General features: G+C 42.2%; 1 protein-coding gene and 1 long non-coding RNA gene across 3 annotated transcripts in view; one reads left to right on the top strand and one right to left on the bottom strand.

Annotated features, from left to right (window-relative positions):
* Window positions 1-11,987, top strand: part of ELAVL4 (ELAV like RNA binding protein 4) — a 143,430-nt gene extending 131,443 nt beyond the window's left edge. The window contains exons 4-7 of one of the 2 annotated variants that reach the window (XM_047873659.1): window positions 4,604-4,757; window positions 6,431-6,656; window positions 8,285-8,323; window positions 11,552-11,987. In XM_047873659.1, the coding sequence (XP_047729615.1) occupies window positions 4,604-4,757; window positions 6,431-6,656; window positions 8,285-8,323; window positions 11,552-11,879 (747 nt within the window). In that variant the 3' untranslated portion in view covers window positions 11,880-11,987. The remainder of the gene's footprint in view (window positions 1-4,603; window positions 4,758-6,430; window positions 6,657-8,284; window positions 8,324-11,551) is intronic. The other variant, XM_047873660.1, reaches the window with a different exon arrangement.
* Window positions 4,377-23,876, bottom strand: part of LOC125173989 (uncharacterized) — an 86,627-nt gene continuing 67,127 nt past the window's right edge. The window contains exons 4-6 of the long non-coding RNA XR_007155214.1: window positions 16,865-17,026; window positions 14,171-14,270; window positions 4,377-4,812 (exon numbers count right to left, since the gene is read on the bottom strand). This is a non-coding gene — a long non-coding RNA (uncharacterized LOC125173989). The remainder of the gene's footprint in view (window positions 4,813-14,170; window positions 14,271-16,864; window positions 17,027-23,876) is intronic.

Below are 23,876 nucleotides of genomic sequence, written 5' to 3'. Positions count from 1 at the left end.
AAGCTAACACTGGAAGTGGGAGATGAGTAACCCCTTGCCAGGAACAGCCCTCTGAACTGCACTCTCCCTTTTCTGTACCACGGCAGGTTAGACAAGGGGCAAGGTATTGCCAGAGGATTCAGGAAACATTTTACCCAAGGCCATGCTGTTCCCCCATCCCTGCCCAGGCCAACCCCCATGGCTGTGAACAGGTGAAGGAACCTGCGAGCAAAGTGCTGTATGGGAGGGGCAGCCCCCAGCGGGGGTCCTGCTGCCCCATCTGTGATGAATGATAATGCTGCTGCACCACCTTGATGAGAATCACTGACAGCAGACTTGTGAAGTCACATTGGAAATTGGGAAGTACTTTGTGGATATGGAAAGTACAGTGGAATCTGTAGAAATGTGCTAGAGGAAATTCATGGCAGTGAAGTGGTAACAGATCACCCAGACCCCACCAGGCTGACAGGAGGAAAGTGGTGCCTCTATAGGTGCTCACTGGTGGTATCCCAGATGTTTGCTTGTGTGGTAAAGTTGAAAGGTGTGTCCCAGTGGGTGCTAGAGTCCCACACTGCCCACAAAAGCCTGTAGTACTCACTGCGTAGTAATAATATAATAACATTTACTAAATATCTACTAAATTCTAGGAATGTGCTACCCCTGTTAAATCTATTATCTCACTTCTTTATAATAACCCATCAAAGGAAAATTGTCCCCCTTTATACCAGTAGAGAAACTGAGATTTATCAAGATCAAATTACTTGGCCAAGTAATAGCTAGTGAGTGTGGGAGCCAGCTCACAGTCAGGGCTGTAAACTCCACACTGTACTGTTACTCTTGCAGTGGGTCAGGGTTACTGTAAGCCTGCAGGGATGGGGAGTTTGGAGGCACTGCAAATCTTTTATCAAGGTCATTTGTAAAGTCACCTGCCTCTGGGCCATCCTAACCCAGAGCTAGAGGAGTGGCCTCTGTATTCCCAGCTCTTTCTGAGCTCCAGAGCAAGATCAGTGCCAGCCTAGAAATGCCAGTCTTGTCTTCATACGTTCTGGATGAATGGAGTGAGCAGGATCCTGAGGGACTGAGGCATGGGATTCTCTAGGGCACTGCCTTTAGCATTGGAAGCCCTGGGCTCTGGGCCACTAGTTTAGTGGGGTTAACACACCAGCAATGGCTGGCTGTCTGCAGGGGCTAGAAGTGGATAATTTTTGAGAAATGTTTCAGCCTAACAAAGGACCTGACCCCTATAGTCACTCAGTTTGGATTTCATAAATGTATGAGGACACTTGAAAAGTACAAATACCAGGAATCAGCATTTGGATATTAAATGTAGGGAGATCCTTTTTCTGTCATTTTTGCCCATACCTACTTCTACAGATTTCCTGGATGGAAGACTAAGATAACAAGAGACTTAAGTTTTTCAAATAGAGGAGAAAAAGTAAGCAAGAGTTAGATTTGGTGAATTATCAAGGTGCTGCTGTTCACCTTTGGCACTTGTTACTGCTCTGTGGCAGGAATTCTGCCTCCATCAGAATCATCCTTTGAGGAAATGGTTTTGGTTCTGTCATTTACTTTCCAATGTCTACCCCTTTTCCCCAGCAGGTATGTCCTAAGCCTGCTCCCCTCTCTACCCCAGCTCTGGCTGCCCAGACCATTGGGTATCAAGGTCATTATTATCCATTGTGCATTTATTGAGTGTCAAACAGGCATTGCACTAAGCCATTGACCTTCATCGTCTTATTTGTCCTCACACCAGAGGAGGGCTATCATTAGGCCGCCATGCCCTGACCCCACCACACACCCATCTCAGCTCTGTCTTCTTTCTGGCCCTTATAACCCTTAACTAAACCCTCCCCTTCACTGTGTTCTAGTCCCAGCTATACAACCCTAGAATAGCACACATCTTACAGCATTGTGATAATTGGTCCATATTGTGTACCATTCTTCCATTCAACTCATGTTTATTGGGTACCTTCTGTATGTTGTATATTGTCCCCATTGGACTTGGAAATCCTTTAGGGCAAGAGACCACTCCGTGTTCTTTCTTGTTGTGCATCCCCAGCACACAGCACTGTGTCTGGCTCATAATAGGTCCTCGGGAAGTGTTTGCCAAGAGAAAGCCTCTACGTGGCGTCTACTTCTAGAACAGTCTTCTTTCAGTCCTTCCAACCTCAGACACTGGGAAATGGGAAACCTTCCCCTTAGCTCTTAGCTTAGTAGGGAAACACAGCTATGCTTCTGGATGCTTAACTCTTGGTGATCCCCCTAAGTAGAGGAATCCAAGCTGCAGTTAACTCCAGAGTCATTAATTCCTACATCATTCATTTTGTTCTGTGGATATATTCATTTATTCTTTCACTAGATGCTTAGCATTCTGCAGGTATAAGGCTCTGTGCTGGGAGCTAGAGCCACTAAGGTGAATAAGATACACCACCCCTACACACACACACACACACACACACACACACACAACCATGACCTCAAGGAGATCAGCAGTCTAGACAGAGGGATGGTAAATCAAGGTCAGAATGGGTTAAGTATCATGGGTATGGTTCACTGAAGAACACTGCTAGGGGGCTTTTTAGGAGGAGGTAAGATCAGGGAAAGCTGTCTAGAGAAGATGGCATTGGATCTGGGCCTTAAAGAAAAATAGGATCAGGGCCTGAAAAAGTAGGTGGGAAATTTTTCCTTGTAAGACATAGAAGTAGGAGGGTATGTTTTGGGGGAGCACAAATGTCATACAGGTTATTAATTTGTCAATAATTGGCAGGGGTTAGACAGGGGTAACTCTCATTACCATGGACGTATCACTACTTGTTTTTCTTTCCTTGTCCCTACCACTCCCTCCTCATGTCTAAAACATAGTTCTGCTAGATTATAATCTGAAGGACTTTGTTCTGTAAAGAATGGGGGTAGGAGAGCCTTGTGTGGAGTGATGCTCTGTCCAGTCACATGAGATTCTTGGTCCTTCAGCTCCCACTCCCCAGGGACTCCATGTAAAGGTCCCTTTGCCTGCCAGCCCTGTGCTGGAGAAGAGCCTACAGAGGCCACCTCCTCAGTTTCTAGAAGAGGTAGATACTGCAGACAGTCTGCCTTGCTCCATCAGCAGGAGGAGACCAACGAGGCAGATTAGTCACTCACATCATTTTATCTGTTGAGTCAACATCTATTTTTAGGTGTGGAACCCATAAAGGGACTCGGCATCTCTGTCATGGAAAGGGAGAGAGTGCTAAGGGTGAGGGGGTCTGCTCATCCTTCATTCCTCTTTGCTAGGTACACTGCCAGACCCTTTCTCAGAAGCAAGTTCTCCTCCACTGCTGGAGCTTTAGTTCTTGATGCCAAGGGTCCAGTTTAACATGTACAATTTCTTTTGTACGCATGCTTTTGTGTGTGTACCACACACACACGCACACATCCATGCACATGCACACTCACTCACCCCCAGAGTCTTAGCAGATCTTGTAAATTGGATATATGGATTAAATAAGACTCCCAACTGAAAAATGCTAAGGCATATAGGTCCCTTCCTGTCCAACATTGTCAGATGTGCTCTGAAATGACTGTTTTCATCATCTATTCTGAGCCATAACCACCCCAGAAATAGCTTTAGCAGGAAAGTGCTTTTGTTAGACTAGCTGTAAATTATATTTCAAATGTCTGATGTTGTTTTCTTAAAAAATAAATAAATAAGTAAATGAAAGTCTAAAATTAATGACTGCTGGGGTTTGCTTTGCTTATGTGTACTGCTACAGATTTGGCTTCTTGCAGATGGAATTTCAGATCTGTTTACACTTCTGTGTTAGCTTTTTGGGGGAAAAAAAGCAGTTGAGAGATCTGGGAGGACAAATTTACAAAGTCGAACTTATTATAACCATCCGTGAGGCTCACTTCCTTCTTCCACTGCCCTCTCCCTCCCTCCTTTCCCCTCTGCTCTCCTTTCCGTGATTGTAGTTTTGTCTGCTCTTCCTCCACGTTAGAAGGTACCCGGTTCTTGCAGATGTTATGACAAGGTCATGTATCCAGTATCACAAGCAGATGTTCATGAAGCCCCATTTCATTGCACTTTGTCATTCAGCGAGAGCAGACCTTGTGGGAGCAGATCGGAACAACACAGAGGATGGGACATAAAAAATCTTGCAGAGAACCTGATCGCTTTAATGTGTTGAAGACGAAGGGCTTGGGGGTGGGGAGGGTGGCAAGGAGAGAAATCTGCAGAGCAGAATTTCATGGAGGTTTTTTTTTTTTTTGGTTTATTCAAAGATTATTATGTGTTAGATACAGTAAATCATCTATACACCCACATCCAGGAGGTAAATCTTCAGAGCTCCATGCGTGGGTCGTTCTGCATTTAACAGCTGCCATACAGTAGCTATTTTGTTCTGCACTTAGAGACCCTTATCTGTGCATTTGTTTTAAGTTATCGTCACCTCTCCTTTTGTTCCTCTGTTGCCGTTCTCAGGATTCGTATTACGATTACAAGAGTAGCTAAGAATCTGAACTACTGAGATATTTAAACGACACCATGAGTTCGAATGATAGACAAGGGGCTGTCATCTCAGTTGTTGACTCAGTCTCTACTCAGAGGGTGTTGCCTGTAATGGATTTAGCTCCTCTTGCCTTTTCCTAGGTCTCATATGCCCGTCCGAGCTCTGCCTCAATCAGGGATGCTAACCTCTACGTTAGCGGCCTTCCCAAAACCATGACCCAGAAGGAACTGGAGCAGCTTTTCTCGCAATATGGCCGTATCATCACCTCTCGAATCCTGGTTGATCAAGTCACAGGTTAAGTGTTTCTTTGTCATTTCTTTCCTTGTGTCTCAATGCCACAGCCAGTGCCCTGTGACCCATAGGAGCAGAGAGATAATGGTTACTTAGGGTAAAGGGTATGGATCATGCGCAGACAGATTTTTGACATAAGAGAAAGATCTCTTATCAATCAAATGCCCACATTTAAAATGGGCCATCTTAGGACGTAGATCTCCCATCATGGGAACTGTTCCAGCAGCAGCTAAACTACTTGGCAGGGCTATAAAGAGGATTCGGGCATCAGGTTGTGAGTGGGACTGAATGACCTTCAAAGTCTCTTTCAACCCTTAACCAAGTAACATTACTTTTGTATGTGAAAAGAACCTGTGTTAGAGCTCCGGCTCCAATGATATCATTATAGAGCTAGAGGGAACCGCATGCTGCCTCATTTCACACGTGAAAAAAGAGAGGTCTTAAGTGGGGGATCTGACTTCTGCCCAGCTAGTTAGTGGCAGTGCAGGGACATGAACCCAAGACCTGGTACTGTGGTACTTTGTCCATAATAAAGAAAGGCATCTACCACCTCTCAGTAAGAAATGTAAGGTACCCTGGGTTGCATTTTTATTGACAAAATGTTTTTACCTACTCTCCATTTGATCCCATTTTAAAACACCCCCTGAGAGCAGTTCAGCGTGTGTTTCTCATTCGACTCCTGCAATAGACCCTTACTGAAGCCAGTTCTGCCCCAGACACTGTACAGAGGGACACTGGGGGCCTGAGATGAAGGAGGCACAGTTCTGTCCTTGCAGGACTCCATTATGATGAGCACTTGCTGGGGGCTGTCCAGTGTACCACGGGGGCTCAGGAGAAGGTGTGCTGTGCCTGGGCGGGGGGAGATTGCTGTGAAGGCTACATCAAGGAGGTGACATTTGAGCAGGGTTTTGGAGGATGGATTGAGGTTATCTGGCACAAAGAGGGACAGAAAATTCTAGGTGGACATGATGTGTCCTGTAGAATAGGTGGATAGGACATGTCATAAGGCATGGAGTCAAGGAAGAACACAGCCTGTTCAAGGAATATGTGGTGGTTCAGTATGGCTGGCATGAGACTCAACAGGGGATTTGGGACCACATCATTAGGAGCACTAAATGCCATGCTAAGAAAGTCTAACTTCATCTGTATGCAACATAGAGCCACGGGAGGATTTTTTGTGGGTTTTGTTTGTTATTCTGTATGTGGAGTGGGAGGCAGTGAGGAACAGGTACCATGCACAAAGAATTGAAAAGTTACAAAAAGTGTGTAAAAGATGCTTTGAAGGGGTGTAATGTGGTCAGAGTTTGCTTGTCAAATAGATTACATGGTTGCTAGGTGCAGAGGGCACATTGCAGGACTAGAAACTGGACAGGGGGTGATGGGTTAGAGCAACTAGAAGGAGACGAGAACTGAGCAATCTGGTGTAGAGGCTGGAATGGACAGATGTGAGAGGTGCCTGTGTTCTGTGGGTGGGAAGCACCTGCCCAGAGCCATGATGGCAGAAATGCAGGCAGATGCATTTTGATGGGTGAGAGAGATTCTGGGATACTCAGCCCTGGCCCCACAAGTGGGGCCACTCACCACTGGAGGTCCATGGGGCCCAGCCCATCTCTTCTCAAGAGTATTTACCAGTGTGCTTTGTTCACTTTTTATGAAGGCTCTTTCTCTTTCCCTAGGAGTGTCCAGAGGGGTGGGATTCATTCGGTTTGATAAGAGAATCGAGGCAGAAGAAGCCATCAAAGGGCTGAATGGCCAGAAGCCCAGCGGTGCTACAGAACCGATTACTGTGAAGTTTGCCAACAACCCCAGCCAGAAGTCCAGCCAGGCCCTGCTCTCCCAGCTCTACCAGTCTCCCAATCGGCGCTACCCTGGCCCGCTTCACCACCAGGCCCAGAGATTCAGGTAGGCACACCCATAGGGGAAAGATCGCTGCTCCACATGTACAGAGCTGGGTGGGGGCCAGGGAAACCCACATCCCAGAAAGATGGGACAAGCATAAGAACCTCTGTCCCCAGGAATCACTGTGTGAAGCTCCCTACTGAACCTCAGTTTCCACTACTGTTAAATGGGATGGTCCGACCAGATGCTCTTCCAAGCCCCCTTTCAACTTACGACTGTGGCTGTGGTTAAACTTCAGATTCTTGGATTAAAACAAAATGTCTACATTTCATCAAACAAGAAGGTGTTCTGTTTCAACAAGTTAAATCACAAATAAGTGACCACATTCAGTAGCTTAGACTTAAGGCAGAGGGAGTGGCTTTTAACAAAGTCAAAGAAAAGTGTAGGCCAGGAGACAGATGATGGGTTGTTTGGCCTGTCCCCCTCTTTCTTCTACAGGTAACTCTGTTGGGTTGGGGAAGGGACAGGTACTCTCTTTTGTGTTAACTTCGCTCTGACTGTTAAGTCAGTAGATTCTGGGACAAGAAGGAAGATTTTGTCTAAGACTTATTAGTGTTTCCTTCAGGTACCAAACCCTCCCGGTGCAATGGGGGCACTTCCCTTCTCCTGGGGCATTTCTGAAAGGCAGGTTTCGCTCCATGAAGGCAGTCTTACCTTGACTGCCTTTATTGTGCAAGAGTTAAGAATATTCTTGACCTACTCGTTAAGAATAATTCTAAATAATGATTTTATTCCACCCATGCCCCAACTTCCTTTTAATGAAAGGGTTTTTCTCCTTTTCACACATCACATGGGAAGATAGTAGGCCCTTCCATCTGGCCATGATGAGGAGAAAATCAGCCTTAGCAGTGTCCTCCCATGCCCTGGGAATTTGAAATGGTTAATGATTTCATGAGGAGTCCAAGTCATCTAATTTTTATTTTGTGTGAGAGCACATGCAGTATTTATGTAAAAAGCCTTTCCAGCAGGCTTCTAATGGTGGAAACTATGGTTACTACTGCCCCATGGTGTGAATAGCTTGTCCTCAAGTAAAATACTGACCATGACGGAGATTACAACATAATGGCAGTTTGCTGGGAGGAGCTTTCAGGTTGCAAACAGTCAGCTCATTGTAAAAAATCTTAACCCCAAACTCCTCCTTCCCCCTCAAAAAAATGTGTGTGGTACGAAGATTTAGTTAATGTAGCTAGATTAAGAGAAAAGATCTATTCTGATAATGCCTTGTGCATGCACGTGTATTCCTTTTATTCACAAGTTTAATTGCAGTAAAAGGTGAATTGTAATAAAAGGTGAACAACTTAAGAAGCTGCCCCCTTTTAACAGTCTCACACACAATATAAAATGAAATCCACACAAATGTTCTGAGAGGAGGGGTGAGTGGGATTAATTCAGATCTTGAAAGAAAGGGAGCTTCATTAGACACTTGCTTTAAACTCCAGCATTGACCTGAACGTGGATTACTCATAGTTGGAGGCAGAAAAGGGGGAAACGACCAGTGGATAGACTTCTAAGCATTGGGGAAAGTTGTCGAGCTTTTCTTCTTTGAAAATGGAGCATTCTTATTAATAGTTCCATTGAGCGATCTTGCCATCTGTGAGGCATTAACCCAGAGACCCTCCTTCTCTTTGCAGGCTGGACAATTTGCTTAATATGGCCTATGGCGTAAAGAGGTAATTAAAACTCCACAGATTGCCAGATGTCCGTGTTGGCACAGACTGGGGCTAGAAATTTTTTTTTTTAATTCACTAACTTTACTTTTTTTTTTTTAATTCTTCCTTTTTCCTCCACCAGCATGTCAAATTCTTAATTTTAATTTCAGACTTCAGTTGGTTTTGTTTCTTTTAGGGCACACAAAGCGTGTTTGTGTGTTTCACTTTTTCTTTTATTTGCAGGTGGGCTTCTCCTATGGTTCAGGTGCCACAGCTACCAAGCCCTTGATAATCTGGTTCTCTAGACGGCTCCCCCAAGGGAGAAGGCTCCTAGTCTTTGCCAGCTGACTTTGCAAACTTGCAGAGCAACTGTTTTGCATTAGCAATGCCAAGATTCAGTTAAGAGGGCAGATTCCAGCAAATCAAAATTAGAACACTTTGCTAATCACGGTTGACAATCTTATGATTGTCAGTGGAAAAATTAGATTTTGGACTACCAGCCCTTGGCCAAAGCATGAATAAACTTGTGGAGGACCTGCTGACTCCCACCCCCAGCTCAGTGTGCATTTCAGGGTACAGCCTGAGAATGAAGTGTATCTGTGTGCACCTCAACCAGGAGTTTCTTTTGTTACAGGTTTTAACAGTTATTATAAATCCTCCCTTGGTTTTATACATGTATATATGTTTTACACTTGCAGTTTCTTTCATTTAAAGCCTTTCTGTGGGGTTGGGGGTTCAAATAGAATCGAGGTTTGTGGGGGCTCTCTGAATGCAGTCACAAGAGTGATCCAGACCTAGTCTGAAAGCTGAATCTCAGGAAGTTGAGTGCGTTATGTCAGTGTGTCCATGAGATTCCCATATGTGCTTTTGATAAGCTCCACTGAGCTGCTAGGGACATAGCATCTTCATCATCCTGCTCAGTAGAGCTGCACACTTTAATTCCCCTTCCCACAGTCAGGGAAAGCAATGTGGTCTTTAGTAGTCCCAGTCACATCCCCCATATGAGGCAGCTCTTTCACCACTTGGCCATGCGTGGTAAGTACCCTGACTCTGGAAACTGCACACAGTAAAGGGAATAACTTGACTGCAGACTTCACTTCGAGAGCGCCAGCCTCTTGAATCTCAGTCCTGGCACCAGTGAGGATAACTGAATTACTTCCACGTGTCTAGCACACTGCTTGCCTGTTCCCACTCTCACTTGTGCATTTTTCCCACTCTGCCCTTTGCTCCCCTCTGACTTGAGTGAGGCGGCACCAGTTACAGAAAGAGGAATGCTCATGCACGGACGAGGCCAGGGAAGGCACACAGTTGCAGCGTGCATGCCGCCACCCCCTGTGCTTCCCCACTCAGAGCACACGTCACTAGTGGATAAGAGCACTCTCCTTTCCTATTAAGCCCAGGTTTGGATCCAGGCTCCTCCCTACCAAAGTGCTCCAGGTAGCCATTCCCAACTAGAATTGAGACTCTCCTTGAAACCTCTTTGCTGGCTCCTGACTTTGGCCTTAAAATAATTACTTATAGCTGTTCTCTACCTTTAAACTGAGAGGAGTCAATTCACTCAGTTGGAGGAGAGAAGGTTGAGAAGACAGTCTTCAGAAATAATGCAAATAATAGTTAGACATGCATTTGCCCTTCTAAGAATTCTTACTGTGATGATTTTTGGTTTTGTCTCGTTACTTGTTTTTTTTTAATGTCTATTTATTTATTTTGAGAGAGAGAGCAGGGGAGGGGAGGAGAGAGAGGGAGACAGAGAATCCCAAGCAGGCTGCACGCTGCCAGCACAGCACCTATGTAGGGCTCAAATTCACAAACCATGAGATCATGACCTGAACCAAATCAAGAGTCAGAGTCTTAACTGACTGAGCCACCCAGGTGCCCCTTGTTATTTGTTTTTTAGCAAGAGGGAAGATTGACTTAGTGAATAATGCCAAAATTAATACCTATTGAGTTATGTTTAGCATATCTACAGCAGCCACTTGATTACCTAAATTCTAGTTACATGCAGAACTATTCTTCCATAGGACTTTCCAATCTCCAAGAACATTTGCTTATTTTTAAAACATCCTAAGTAACACTTTACCCCATTCTTGTCCCCAGTTTTTTGCTTCCTTTCCTCCTCCTATCCTCCTTTTCAGAAAACAAAAACAAAACCAAAAAAACCCAACCACATGAAAACGAAGACACTAGTCAGTGGATATGGACAAAATCCCTGTATATGTTTGGTATAAAACAAAAAGTTAGCAAATATTTTTCTGCTGTAGGCACTGGTAACATAATCTGATGCATCCATTATGAATCACACGGTATATATTTTATCAGACGGTGAATAAAATCTGAAGGGTTGTTTTTCTTTTCATGATAGCATGAAAACTGAGATTTCAAAGGCTAATACAAAAGAAGTTATAATAGGCAAGTAACAGTTTCCTGCTTTTCTAATTCAAGTTATATAAATGCACAAACCACTTGAAATCTTACTCCTGTGATGCTTAGAAATTAATTCCAGATAATACAGCATCAAGGAGTGATCTGTCGTTAATATTGGTTGGGCTTTTTTTTCTGAACTCTTTTAAATAAATGCTAAATGAAACATGGGCCACCCATGTGGTTAATAACAAGGCATGTCTGTTCATTGTCACACATCTCTGTCCACAAAATATCAAGAGATCTTTGACAACCATAAGTCAGGGGACTGCAAAGATGGTAGACTTGAAAACTCCTCGGGCCATCCCCTAATCTGCCTTAAAAATTAAAAAAAAAATTTCCCAAGCTTTGATATCCACCAGTGTTATTCACTTATGCAGTCAATAAGTATTTATTATTTTCTATGTGTCACTATGTCTGTGATAGTCCCACATGTGCCTCAGTGAATAGAGCAACAGAATGAATGAAATAGAGCCCCTCCCCCAAGAGCTGTCTGTTGTGGGGAGGGAGGATAAGGGTCAGAGTGGGATACCCTATGACCATATACTGTGGTAGAAGTACGGTAGAGCCTTGCTCTAGGAGTTTCTTATGGTTATTAGGAATTGACCTAGCTTTTCTCTTGGCATTTATGTCCCTTAGCCAGTTGAGCCATTCCATTCAGAAGAAATGCCACAGACATTAGTTGTTGCATTTTGGTTTTTAAACCTTGAAGACTCTCCTGCAAACACTCACTCAGCCCTCTGCCCCATGTCTGTGTCTGTGCATCTGTGTGTTATCCGTGGTCAGACTGATGTCTGGACCAGTCCCCCCTTCTGCCTGTCCCCCCAGGTTCTCCCCAATCACCATTGACGGAATGACAAGCCTTGTGGGAATGAACATCCCTGGTCACACAGGAACAGGCTGGTGCATCTTTGTCTACAACCTGTCCCCTGATTCCGACGAGAGTGTCCTCTGGCAGCTCTTCGGCCCCTTTGGCGCAGTGAACAACGTTAAGGTCATCCGCGACTTCAACACCAATAAGTGCAAGGGATTCGGCTTTGTCACCATGACCAACTATGATGAGGCAGCCATGGCCATTGCCAGCCTCAACGGGTACCGCCTAGGAGACCGAGTGTTGCAAGTTTCCTTTAAAACCAACAAAGCCCATAAGTCCTGAATTTCCCATCCTTACTTATTAAAATATATATATAAATATATACGAACAACACACACACACACACACACACACAAGAGAGAGAAACAAACTTTTCGAGGCTTATATTCAACCATGGACTTTATAAGCCAGTGTTGCCTAAGTATTAAAACATTGGATTATCCTGAGGTGTACCAGGAAAGGATTTTATAATGCTTAGAAAAAAAAAGAAAAAAAAACAAAAAAATACCTTTGATGCATTGAATGTTCTTTCATAGCTGTCGTTGTTGAATATAATATACATAGATAGCGATGTGCAGGGATTTTAACCCAGCCAGCTAACTTTACTACCTTCCTTGAAGGTGGGTCTTTTTAAGATGACCATTCGCTCATTTGAAGAAGAAAAACAAAAAACAAAAAAAAAATAAAAATAAAACAATTTTTACAAAGTAATGGGATTCAAAGAAAGAAAAAAAAGATTTTTTTTTTTGGTCAAAAAGTTGATCCAATCAGATTGGTAAAAACCCCCCACACAAATTAAAGAGGAATAATAAAAATTGCAAAAATGAAAAAAAAACTTTTGCAAATTTTTTTATTTTTCCTTTTTTCTTTTATATCATGTGAACTAAAAACAGTCTTCTGTTAGGGGATGGGGGCAAGGGGGATACCTGATGACATTAACAATTTAATAACATTAACATTGTTGCCAAAGAGGTGGTCTCTTTGCTGAAAATGGGTTTCAAGAAAAATCTATTTTTATAAAATATAAAGAATTTTTACAAGAGAATCTGGATTTGAGAAAAAAATATTTTGACTGGCTAATTTAGGGGAAATTGACAACTTTGTCGCGTTCATACTGCACTGGTAACTTTTTAGAGATCAAGATGTGTGTTTTAAACTGGATTCGTAGACTGTTTTTTGAAGGATGGGCTATAAACAGATGATCTTCATATCTTTTCATAGCATGTAATAATAAAAAAACAATTATTAATTACTAGGGGAAAGGAGTGTTCGTTCTACCCAGGGTACCACAGTTCCCCACAGTCAAAACCCAAAAGCAAGGAGATGAGTTGAAAGACAGTTTTTCTTTAAGTCATCAGTATGGGATGTCAGCAGAACAAAAATTAAAAAGATTAATTTTCCTTTTGATCTAAAACTTCCTTAGTTTGAGCAGTAGGTGCTACGAAATTATTTACATATCTTAGTATCATAGTTAAATGTAATGTGTTTAGGAGAGGAAAACAAAAGATACATTTGCTTTAAATTCATTAAGGAATTTTCAAATTCACTTTGTAGCCCATGCTGGTAGAATTGGGCTGTGTTGGTACATTTGAAACACTGTTTATGTTGCTTGAAACACTTATTTATTTAATCGCCGATGTGATGATGCCTATGGCCGAGATCAAATATAGCTAGATTGGCTAGACTACTTATTTGTTTACTTAAACTATGGGAAGAAGCATATTATTGTGTCATTCTGTTGTGTGTGTATGTGTATATACAATATAAATATATATATATAAAGTTATTTTTTCTTTGGGTTAATTTATTATAAGTTGTAACACTTGGCTAGTTTTGTTTGTATATGTCTTAAAATGTTTTCTTATGATATTTAAGTGACAGTTAAAGAGGTATCAAGGTAACTTGTGTAGAACTATTGTTTGATATATTGTCATGTTTGTTGTGAATATTTTTTCTTACTGCACAGTAGAAAAATAAAAACAACTGGGTCTTTATTTTAATGTAATTCAGATTGGGGGAAAAAAAAAACAGAGCTAAGGGAACAAAATGACTGAGGGAGCATTCTCCCACGTCCAGTGCACTGATCATTTTAGTATGTTTGTGCTTTGTACGGTTATATATTTAAAACAAAAACAAAACAAAAAAATACAAGGGTTCATGCTCTTCCCTGGGTAATAGAAACAGTTACTCGCTATGCATAATCTAGTTGATAGTTAAATTTGCTATTGCTTTTCTTGTCTTGTTATATAAAATCTTTTCAATACAAGTTTAGTCTTAATGGTAATAAAACGTTATGGTTATTTATAACTTGTGCTTATTTTGTGCGTTTTTTCCCATGCTGAACCCACTAAGTGCATGTAGACAGAACTGTTGTTTTCACACTGAAGAGGCAAACTGTAGTAGTAGTCGTAGTGGTAGACAGATAACGAAAACCAAGGCTGCATCATAGACTCCTCCTTTAAATTTTTTTTCTGTTTTTTTTTCCTCTTTTCGGTTTTGAAAAAAAAAAAAAACCACCAGATTTCAGTTCAGAGAACACTCGTTCAACATTCAGGGAAAACTTTTTACATCACCTGCTATGAATGAACGCAGTTTGCTGGCAAAGTTTTGATGCATTTGCTAAGCATTAGTGGGAAAGGCGTGCCAAAATCTCTTCTCTATAATGTGTTCACTCTTGGGGGAAAAAAAAAGGAAAAAAAATCTTAGGACCAGGCAGTTGTATACTTTAGTTATAATGAATGACTTCATGTTAATCTTGCTAGTTTAGATGATTTCTGAGGGAAAGTATTGTAAATGTTTTTTTTTTCATAATCTTGTTGTGTTTGAATTATTTGTACTTTATCTGTCCAGACAATAAATGAAAGTGTGTAGAATGGATTTGAGCTTCCCAGATTTTTAAATGTGTTCATTCAAACTTTTTTTGTAGCATCTTCAAATTTCCCCAGTAATTTTATCATTAAACAAACGCAAAAAAAAAAAAAAAAAGGTAGAGTAAAATTGCGTTTTGCAACTTAGCCCAGTCTCTCAAAGTCAATTCGGTATTCAAAAGTCATTGCCCTAGTTCCATACGAGTAAAAGTGTGGGCTCCTGCCGGCAGCATCCACATCATCTGGGAGCTTGTTAAAATGCAGAATCTCGGGCTGAATGCAAATCTATATTTAACCAGATCCCCAGGTGAATCACTGGTACTTTAAAGTGACGAACACTGCACTGATTGATAACAAGCTGGTACATTTGGCATTATGTTTGGCATTGTGATACATTTAGTGTCAGTTATTCATTTATAAGCATATTTGTGACTTGTTCAGAAGAAAGGAAGTCACTGCTTGCAGAGCATCTCCTGTCAGGCTCTGTGCTGTCCTCTACATTCTCTCACTTTGTCCTCCAGCAATCTGGGAGAGGTGGATAGCACTGTCCTCATCTCACTGATGGTAAGACTGAGGCTCAATGAGATTAAGTAACTTGAAACAGCTGGCAAGTCTCCAGCTGGGGCTTGACTCCAAGTCTGAGTCGACTGCACAGCACCTCAGCGTTGAGACTGCAGAGCTGGAGCAGTCTTTAGGAAACAGACCATTTACATTGGAAGTGGTAGCAAAACAAGAAAGGTTACCTTGTTATGTTAGCATTCATTTTTGCTTAGAAGTAGCAAATATTTGACTTTCTTACTTCCAATAGAAACCTAAACAAGGACTTAACTTATACAGTGTATAAAAAACATGGATTTTAAGCTCAACCTCAAGGGGGGGACTAAATGTCTAAGGTATCATGAAGTCATATTAAAATGTTCCCTTAAATTTACACATGAGCTTTTTAGTGATTTCCCGATACAACCACTCATTGATGATCTACTGTCTTTCGTTTTCATTTTCTCACTAATTGAAAATTCATAATACCTCATAAAACATCACCATCCATAAACTGACACTAGCAGAAGAAATGCCTCTAAGTGAGCCAGATGAAGAAATAGTCAGATTCTCTTCCATTTCTCATTACCCTTCCCCTTTTTTATTATTATATTAAATTACCACAGTAGTTGGGATAATTAAATTCAGGGCAAAGAATGGGATTTAATTAACCAAGCTAAATATTAAAACGAAGTCAGCCTGAACTTTACATAGATGAACTTGAGGGTTCTTATTTCAGTTTTATTTAAAGACAAGTCCCTAAGTTTCTTTTCTGAAGAAAAATGCACAAATAGCTGCCCCCAGAGAAAACGGCTTCACAAACATGTGTATAGGGTCTAAAAATGTTACTGCTAAACCTAAGATAGTTATTACCAATTATCACCATCTCTGATCCTTAAAAGTGTCATTTTAGTGTACTTTAAATGAATGGATACATTATTTTGGAATATTGGAAGTTGGTGGAATCTTAACCAGTTCATGTAATTCACTCCCCAGCCTGCAACAGATCTATCTTGACAGTTTCACAAAGAGCTGTACGTGTTTAAATAGGTCTTTAAAATATCCATGGAAGGCCATTCTATATACACTCTCTTGGTAGCACTTCCCAACATCAGCATAACATGTCTGCCTAACAACTAATAAAAAATTCATTTTGCTGTGAGTGTAAGCCTGTACCTTAAATCTCCAGACAAACGTTATATAGTTTCTTGTAGGTGTTTGTGGGAAAGTTTTAGCAAATCACAAGAAAGCAGAGGTTATTACATTTTTTTAGGTCCTAGGTACGTTATGTTTTACTTGGATGAAAAATTGCATGTCAGGGAAGGCTGAAGGCATTTACTTAGTGTTATTTTCTCAGACTGATAGGAAGAGTGCAAAAAACATGTGCTTGTGTCTGTAACCATCCTACATCATCACCACCAGCATCAAAACTACTTACATCTGACCAAAAGGATCAAAGAGTGACCAAATGTTAGTTACAGTCAGAACAGTTTATCAACTTGGGTCCTGTTTAAATTTCTTTCATTGAGATCAGTCATTATTTGTTCACTTATAAATGAAACATTTAAATCCCAAAGAACAACACTTAAAAGTACATTTGAAACTCACAAAGTCTCATAGGGCTCCTGTGCAGTCAGTATTTGTGTCTGACTACCTTAACCTTGTCAAAATTTGGCACTTAATCACCTTTCACCATAGGCAATTCAGGAAACTCAGTTCGAATTGTTTTGCCCTTACTTTCTGTAAGTACTATGCATTTGTTCTTCAACAGACATATACATGCAAATACACAGAGGCAAGCACTTGTACAACTGAATAGGAAATGGGGTGTTTTACTTTCACTTGCAAATTCAAAAATCATACCTGACAAGGCAGCATTAATGGAAAGAGTGTGTCTTCTAAATGGAAGAGTCATTAAAATCTTAATTTGAGGTCATCTTGCCAGGATCCATTCTACAGCCTTAACACATGCTCATGGAGCACAGCTGTATAATATCCCTACACCCTTCACTGCCTTTGTTCTACCTGGAAAAGAGAATAATAAAAGGAAATTACATTTTATTTCCACGAGCTACAATCAAGTTTTAATATTGTCCAAAAATGACTCGTAGCATTCCTTTATCTTATTAGCTTTTTGGCATATTAAGTAATAAGATAATTTCTCATGGTACAGTATTTATGTAAGAATCATATTTCTCTCTGTGCAGATCACTTACAGAAGTGTCTGTTAACAGGAGAGAATGATGCGTAATCGGCACTTAAGATTAAAATAGACCTGAGAACATAAAAGTGTTCCTTCAATTAAAGGAATAGCATTTCTTCAGTCTCCTCTTTTTTTTTTCTTTTTTTTTTTTTTTTTTTTGTTTCTGCAGCAGAATGAAAACTGGCTTAAAATCACCCAACCCCAGGTTAATTACAGGAAGGTTTCCCTATGCAAGTCCAGCTTAATCTACTAGTGGTTCAAATGCAAAGTAGACTCACATGCCACTCCAGGATGCCGTGTAATTATTTTACACAGTTACAACCAAAGTACTTGAGGTTTAAGAGATTATTTCTAGAAAGAGCACAGGCGTTTATTATCTTTCCAATATGCCAGGCACTATACATTTAGCATTTGGTCCTTCTGCCAACTCAGGAGTATCATCCTCCTTTTACATAGAGCAAAAAGAGATTCGGAAGAGATTTGTTATCTCTGCCTGACCTCGAAGCCCCCAGTTATACCACCCTGGCTATGAGCCAGTTCTGTCATAATCAGAGCCAAAACAATTACCAAATGGTCCTTACTTCAATTAAAGGTGGAGATGAGTCCTGTTATGTAAGGAACAAGGGAAATAACATTAATGCATTGTGCCTGGGGTAATCCCCAACTCTTTAATGGAAAAACAGATCCCATAACGTTGATTTACAAGCAAATTGACAAGGAAAAACTAAAAATGAGAGTTTTTAAATACTGATGAGCAACAGTGTTTAAAAATGAAAATTTCGTTGACAAGTCTATTTAAACCACCAAAAGTCAATGAGGTGGAAAGGGGTTGAGGATAGGACCGACCATAGGATAAAAAATATTTACAAGCTAAGCCAGCCACACTTGGAGCTGACCCTTCAAGTCTCCCTCAGAGAGAAAGTCATCATGTGAACAATATCGCCATGATGAGAGCTCCTTTTGCTATCTGTATTGCCTCCAAATCCTCAGAACATTCGTAGGAGGCACTATAATCCTTATTTTACACCTGACAAAAGAGGCTCAGAGATGTTGTGCATCTTGCCCAAGGTTTTACAGCATGTCGCAGAATTGGAATTTACACCCGTTGTCTGGCTCCAAGGCAAGGTCTTTCCACTAAACCACACTGAGGGCCTTTCAGTGTGATACCACACTTGTTGCACCCCCACCTACCTGTGATGTAAGGTAGGCTGGGGGTGGGAGAATCAACCTAAGCCTTGTCTACATGAGAACCTCTGCTCTGGACATCTGCCACAGGCCAGGCACTGAGGTAGGGCACACAGCAATAAACAAACATATTCAGCATTTTTTTCTCCCACCTATTTTGTACATGGCACTGTGCAATGGGCTATGACAGGAAACAAGAAAAGAAAGGAACTTTAGAGTTTTGTTATAAAGAAAAGCCATATGAAACAATTATTTAGCCATGCCAGGTAGCTTCTGTGCTGGAAGGAGAATTACAAGGAATTCTGAAAAATCTGTGGGGAGTGAAACAGTATTTTGGTACCCAGAGAGGAAAGAGAGTATGGCCTGGTAGAAGGACAAGCACTATTGAAAGAAAGTTCTAAGTTTGGATCCCAGGGCAAATTGTTTAATGTCTCTGAGAGTCCTGATCAGAGAAGGACAGATTATAAATAAAATATGTCAAGTTCCTGGCACTCGATGAAGAGTACAGTTGACTATTAACACTGGACCTAGGGACACTGACCTCCACATAGTCAAAAATCCATATATAACTTTGACTCCCCCACAACTTAAGTACTAATAGCCTGCTGTTGACCAGAAGCTTTACCAATAACACACAGTTGATTAACACATATTTTGTATGTTACATGTGTTATATATGCTATTCTTACAATAAAATAAGCTTGAGAAAAGAAAATATTATTCTTCTAATTTTTTAATGTTTATTTTTGAGAGAGAGAGAGACAGAATATGAGTGGAGGAGGGGCAGGAAGAGGGAGACACAGAATCTGAAGCAGGCTCCAGGCTCTGAGCTGTCAGCCCAGAGCCCAACACGAGGCTTAAACTCACAAACCATGAGATCACGACCTGAACCAAAGTCAGATGCTTAACTGACTGAGCTACCCAGGTGCCCTGAGAAAAGAAAATATTATTAAGAAAAACATAAGGAAGAGAAAATACATCTACAGTGCCGTAAAAATAAATCCATACGTAAGTGGATTCTCACAGTTCAAACTTGTGTTGTTCAAGGGTCAACAGTGGTAGGGATTAAACAGTAGCCAGAAAGATCCCCAGAGGCAAGGAGCTTGGGCCGGACCATTTGGCAGGGGAAGGGGGTTTGGTGGGTGCCTGTGGATGTAAAGAACAAGGAAAAAGCCTCAAGGAGGGAGGAAATAGTAGGATGCATATGAGAACAAGCACTTGGAAATTTCACTCAGCCTTGTAGAATTTGAGCTCCTCTTGAAATACAACAATACAACAGGGACCACAGACCCTGTCGGTCCCTCCTCTGGTGCCTGGCCACTACAGTGATTCTGCCATTCCACCTCCTCCCTGGGACTCTTCAGTGATGTTCCCTTTACCAGCAGTCCAATTTTCTCTAAATAAACTGTTCAAATTCTAGAGAGAGGAACCTGAATGCCTTGGTTCATTGGCATTCACAGGCTGCTGGCACAATTAATTCCCTTTCTCATAGACCAACCTGGTCCTGAAGCCAGAGCTGAAGTCACATGCTACACAACATGGCCTGCTGGCAAAGAATGGCTTGGGGGAAGTTCCCTGAGCAGGGGCTTGGGGCAGGACAGGCAGCTTGGACAGCCTGTGCAGTACAGTGGGAAGCAGCTGGGCAAGATGGAGTGGAGACAGGCCTTCCAGGGATTGGTGAGGGGATGGCGATAGGTGCTAAGGAACATAGGTAGACAGCAGTGGGAGGATAGCAGAGGAATACTGATATCCCCAAGCCCTGCTTGTCTTTGCTGTAGGCACAAGAAAGACTCATATGTTCTGTCTCAAGATGACAAACAGATCCAATTAGACTATTTGTAAAGGGCAGCCCTCCCCCACTTGTCACACAGTCAGCCTGGTCTTTGCTTGCTTAGTTAGCTATGGAAAGCCCTTGGAAGTCAGTTCAATCTCCTCATTTGAATCCTTGGGAGAAAAAAGGGCTTTGGGTTGCCCAATCCTACCCTAGGTGACTAGCTCCTTATCCCATCCTACAAACATTAGGATTCCTTTCCTTAGAATGCCCTTTCTGAACCACTGCTCCACCCCCAACCAGGCCCCATTTCACTCAACACACACACACACACACACACACACACACACATCATCATCATCATCATCATCATCATCCACATGACTAATCCTACATGTTCAGCTCACAATCCAGTCCCTCCTGAGAACCTTTCATACCCCTCAGGCTGGGTTAGGGATTCCTGGACAATCCCATATCCCTCTTCTTTCCTGTCTCACAGCACACTTTGACACCCCACATTTGTACCACTGTATGCATGCTTCCTTGGGGATGGAGGAATCAAATGCAGTGCCTACCTTGGAAGAGCTCAAACGCAGGCAGAGCACTGAAGAACAAGAACAAAACCAGAGGTTGTTTGGGGAGCACAGAGAAAAAAAACAGTCAAGTGTAACTTTGGTAGGGAAGGGTGAGACTGAAGTGTAATAAGAAAGGCATCCTTAGACATGTGTAGGAATCAGCTTTACCTTGAAGGATGAATGAGACTTGGACAGGCAGGCATTGGGGCAAGGTCAGGAGCATCACAATGGGAACCATGGAAGTGACCCAGGACCAGGAGTCAGAATCCTCAGCCCCCTGACATACTGTGTGATATCACTGTACCTCACTGGGCCTCAGTTTCTCAGAAGTTAAAGGAAGGTGTTAGGGACTAGATGGTCTCTGATGGTCTTGCTCCTGCTTTCTCCTAGATTTTCATTTTCCCTTATGTTTTTCATTGATTCAGCAAATATTTATTAATTACTTACTGTATGGTACTGAGGATACAATGAGGGGACAAAAGAGATGTTTGTATACAGTTGGGGACGAATGCTGTTAAAGTCAAGTACAGGCTGCTCTGAAAGTAAAAAGGACACCTGCCCATCAGAGGACAAGGAATGCCCTGCTACTGTGGCATTTGAGCTGAGGTCTGAAGGACAAGATGGGCATCCCTCATCCTAGGCAGAGGGGAAGAGCATGGACAAAGAGCCAGAGGTGGAGAGGAGGCTCAGCGGGAAGGAGCATAGTGACTCAGCAGTGGAGGTGGGGCTGGGGCTGGGCTGGGAGTGGTAGCAGGGACCTGATAACCCCTGCAAGCCACAGAGAGGACTTTGACCTTTACCTTAAAAGTAGTGGGAAGGACCCACATTCCAGCCAACGGATCATCTTCTCTCAGCCTCAATGAACTCATATATAAAACAGGGATGATAAAGCACCCACTTTATATGGTACTGGAAGAATCAAATGAATTAATATGTGTTAAGTGCTTAAAACACAACCTGGAAAATAGCAATAACAATAAAAATGTTTGCTATCACCATCATCATCATTAGCAACATCATCACCATCATCTCATCATTATTCATCTGGCTAATTCTCACACATTCCTCAAAATTCAGCATGGATGCCATCTCTTCGGGAGCTCCTTCCCTGACTTCCCAGTCAGATTATGTACCACTCCCCTGGGCTCCCAAAGTCCCTGTGCTTCCGTCTCTCAGCCTGCAGAGTAATTTGCTGTTTACATCTCTGCCTTCACCACTAAACTGTAAGCTCATCAGGGGAAAGGACGGTGACCGACTTGTCAGCACAAGATTGGGCACAAAAAGAATGTCAGTGAAGGTGCTCAATTGTGGTAGGCTGAATAACGCCCCCCAATATGTTCACACCCTAACCCTTGAACCTTGAGAATATGTTACCTTATGTGATAAATGTGACTTTGCAAATGTGTGCAAAAGTTAAGGATCCTGAGATGGGGAGATTATCCTGAATTATCTAGGTGAGCCCAATATGATCATAAGGGCAGCAAGAAGGCAGCAGGGAGATCAATCAGTAAGAGAATAAACTGACGTTTTAAGGTTACTCCGTTTGTGGTAATTTATTACAGCAGCAAAAGGAAATTAATGTGCCAGCCAAACATGAAGCAGGGATTAGAGAAAGAATAATTGTGGGAGAAGCGAATGCTCAGACCAAGCACTCTCTGACCCCATCACATCAGTGAGAGCTGGGGTGATGTTTATGGTGGCCCCTCTGCCAGCTCTGTCAGAATACCCTCATCAAACTGGGCCCCCCAGAAGCAGATGCCACCGCCATTTTAACTTCATCCCTGGTCTTTCAACTTGGTAGACCGAGAAAGGGGGAAAAGAATCAGTGTGTCCAAAGAGATGAGTGCACTGTTTTTCCAGGCTCCAGAGGATAGAGGCTAGAGTATCAAGTGCAGTAATGGAAGGAACACTGGCTCAGGAGACCTGGGTTCAATTTCCAGCCCTACCACCAATTTCTTGTGTGATTTTGAACAAATATTATATTCCAGACAAGCTCTTTCTCTTCTGTTCCACGTCCCAATCAATGGTGGGAAACCCAGGAATATTTTTAAACTCTACCCATTTCCCTCAACCATCCAATCAATTACCAAATCCTGTGAATTTTACCTCCTGAAAATTTCCCAAATTCATCCCCTCCTCCCCCTCTTCATGGCTGCTATCCTAGTTTAAGTCTCATCTGCTCATCAGAGACAACTGGACATCTTCTATGTACATGGATTCTGGCACTAACCTCACAGGAGACCTCCCTTCCTTAACATCTGTACCCCTCCTATCCCCTCAGTCAGAATGAGCTGCCTAAAATATCCACCTGACCAAATGCCTTCCCTGCCTGAATCCCCTGAGGAGAGTCCCAAACAGGTGACAGTCCAGACGTCTGAGCATGACTTCAAGGCCCTGCATTATCTAGGCTCTGACTGCTTAACTAGCCTCATCCTCTCCTCTTCCTGCCTCATGGTTTATATTAAACCACGCAAAACTGCCTATATTAATTCTCTTCTTCCTTTCTAACAGAACCTAATTTTATTAAGGCAACAAAACGCCTAGCTTCAAAACATTTTTCAGTTTTTCTTACAGTTAGAGGTGGCCACATCACACAGCTATGGCCAATGAGATGTAACAAGTCCCTGGTGAGGTTTCCAGGAAAGATCTAAAAGACAGCAAACTCAGCTGACATTCTACTTTCCCTTTGTCATTGTCCTCCCCACCTCTTCTTTCTTCCCCCCTGGAATGCTGATGTGATATCTGGAGCTGCAGGTGCCATGTTGCAACTATGAAGGCAACAGCCAATAACCATGAATGACAGAATTGAAACACATGAGGCACCATGGTCCTCAGTAGCATCTCTTAGCTGCTACAGCAGCCTGGATTGTCTTCCCTGTGCTTCTCATTACATGAGAAAAAAATACATTCCTTACTGCAGAGTTTCCCAGCCAGTGAACACATTCTTATTGATGTTCTCATTCTATTTCCTTGACATTCTGAGCAGCTGGGTGATGCTCTGGGCTGTCAGAGTCCCCAGGCCATTTATTTCTGACCCCAAACAGCTTGTCCCTCTACCCTATTGGGACAAAAAAAAATATTATTGTATGTATGACACTATGTGAAAAAGGTTAGGCAACTTTGCCTCACTGATTTAAGTTT

This window comes from Prionailurus viverrinus, chromosome C1, assembly GCF_022837055.1.
Source record: "Prionailurus viverrinus isolate Anna chromosome C1, UM_Priviv_1.0, whole genome shotgun sequence".
In the NCBI taxonomy this organism is placed as follows: Eukaryota; Metazoa; Chordata; class Mammalia; order Carnivora; family Felidae; genus Prionailurus; species Prionailurus viverrinus.
Note: the sequence above shows the minus strand (reverse complement) of the source record. Positions and strands in the feature narration are given on the sequence as shown.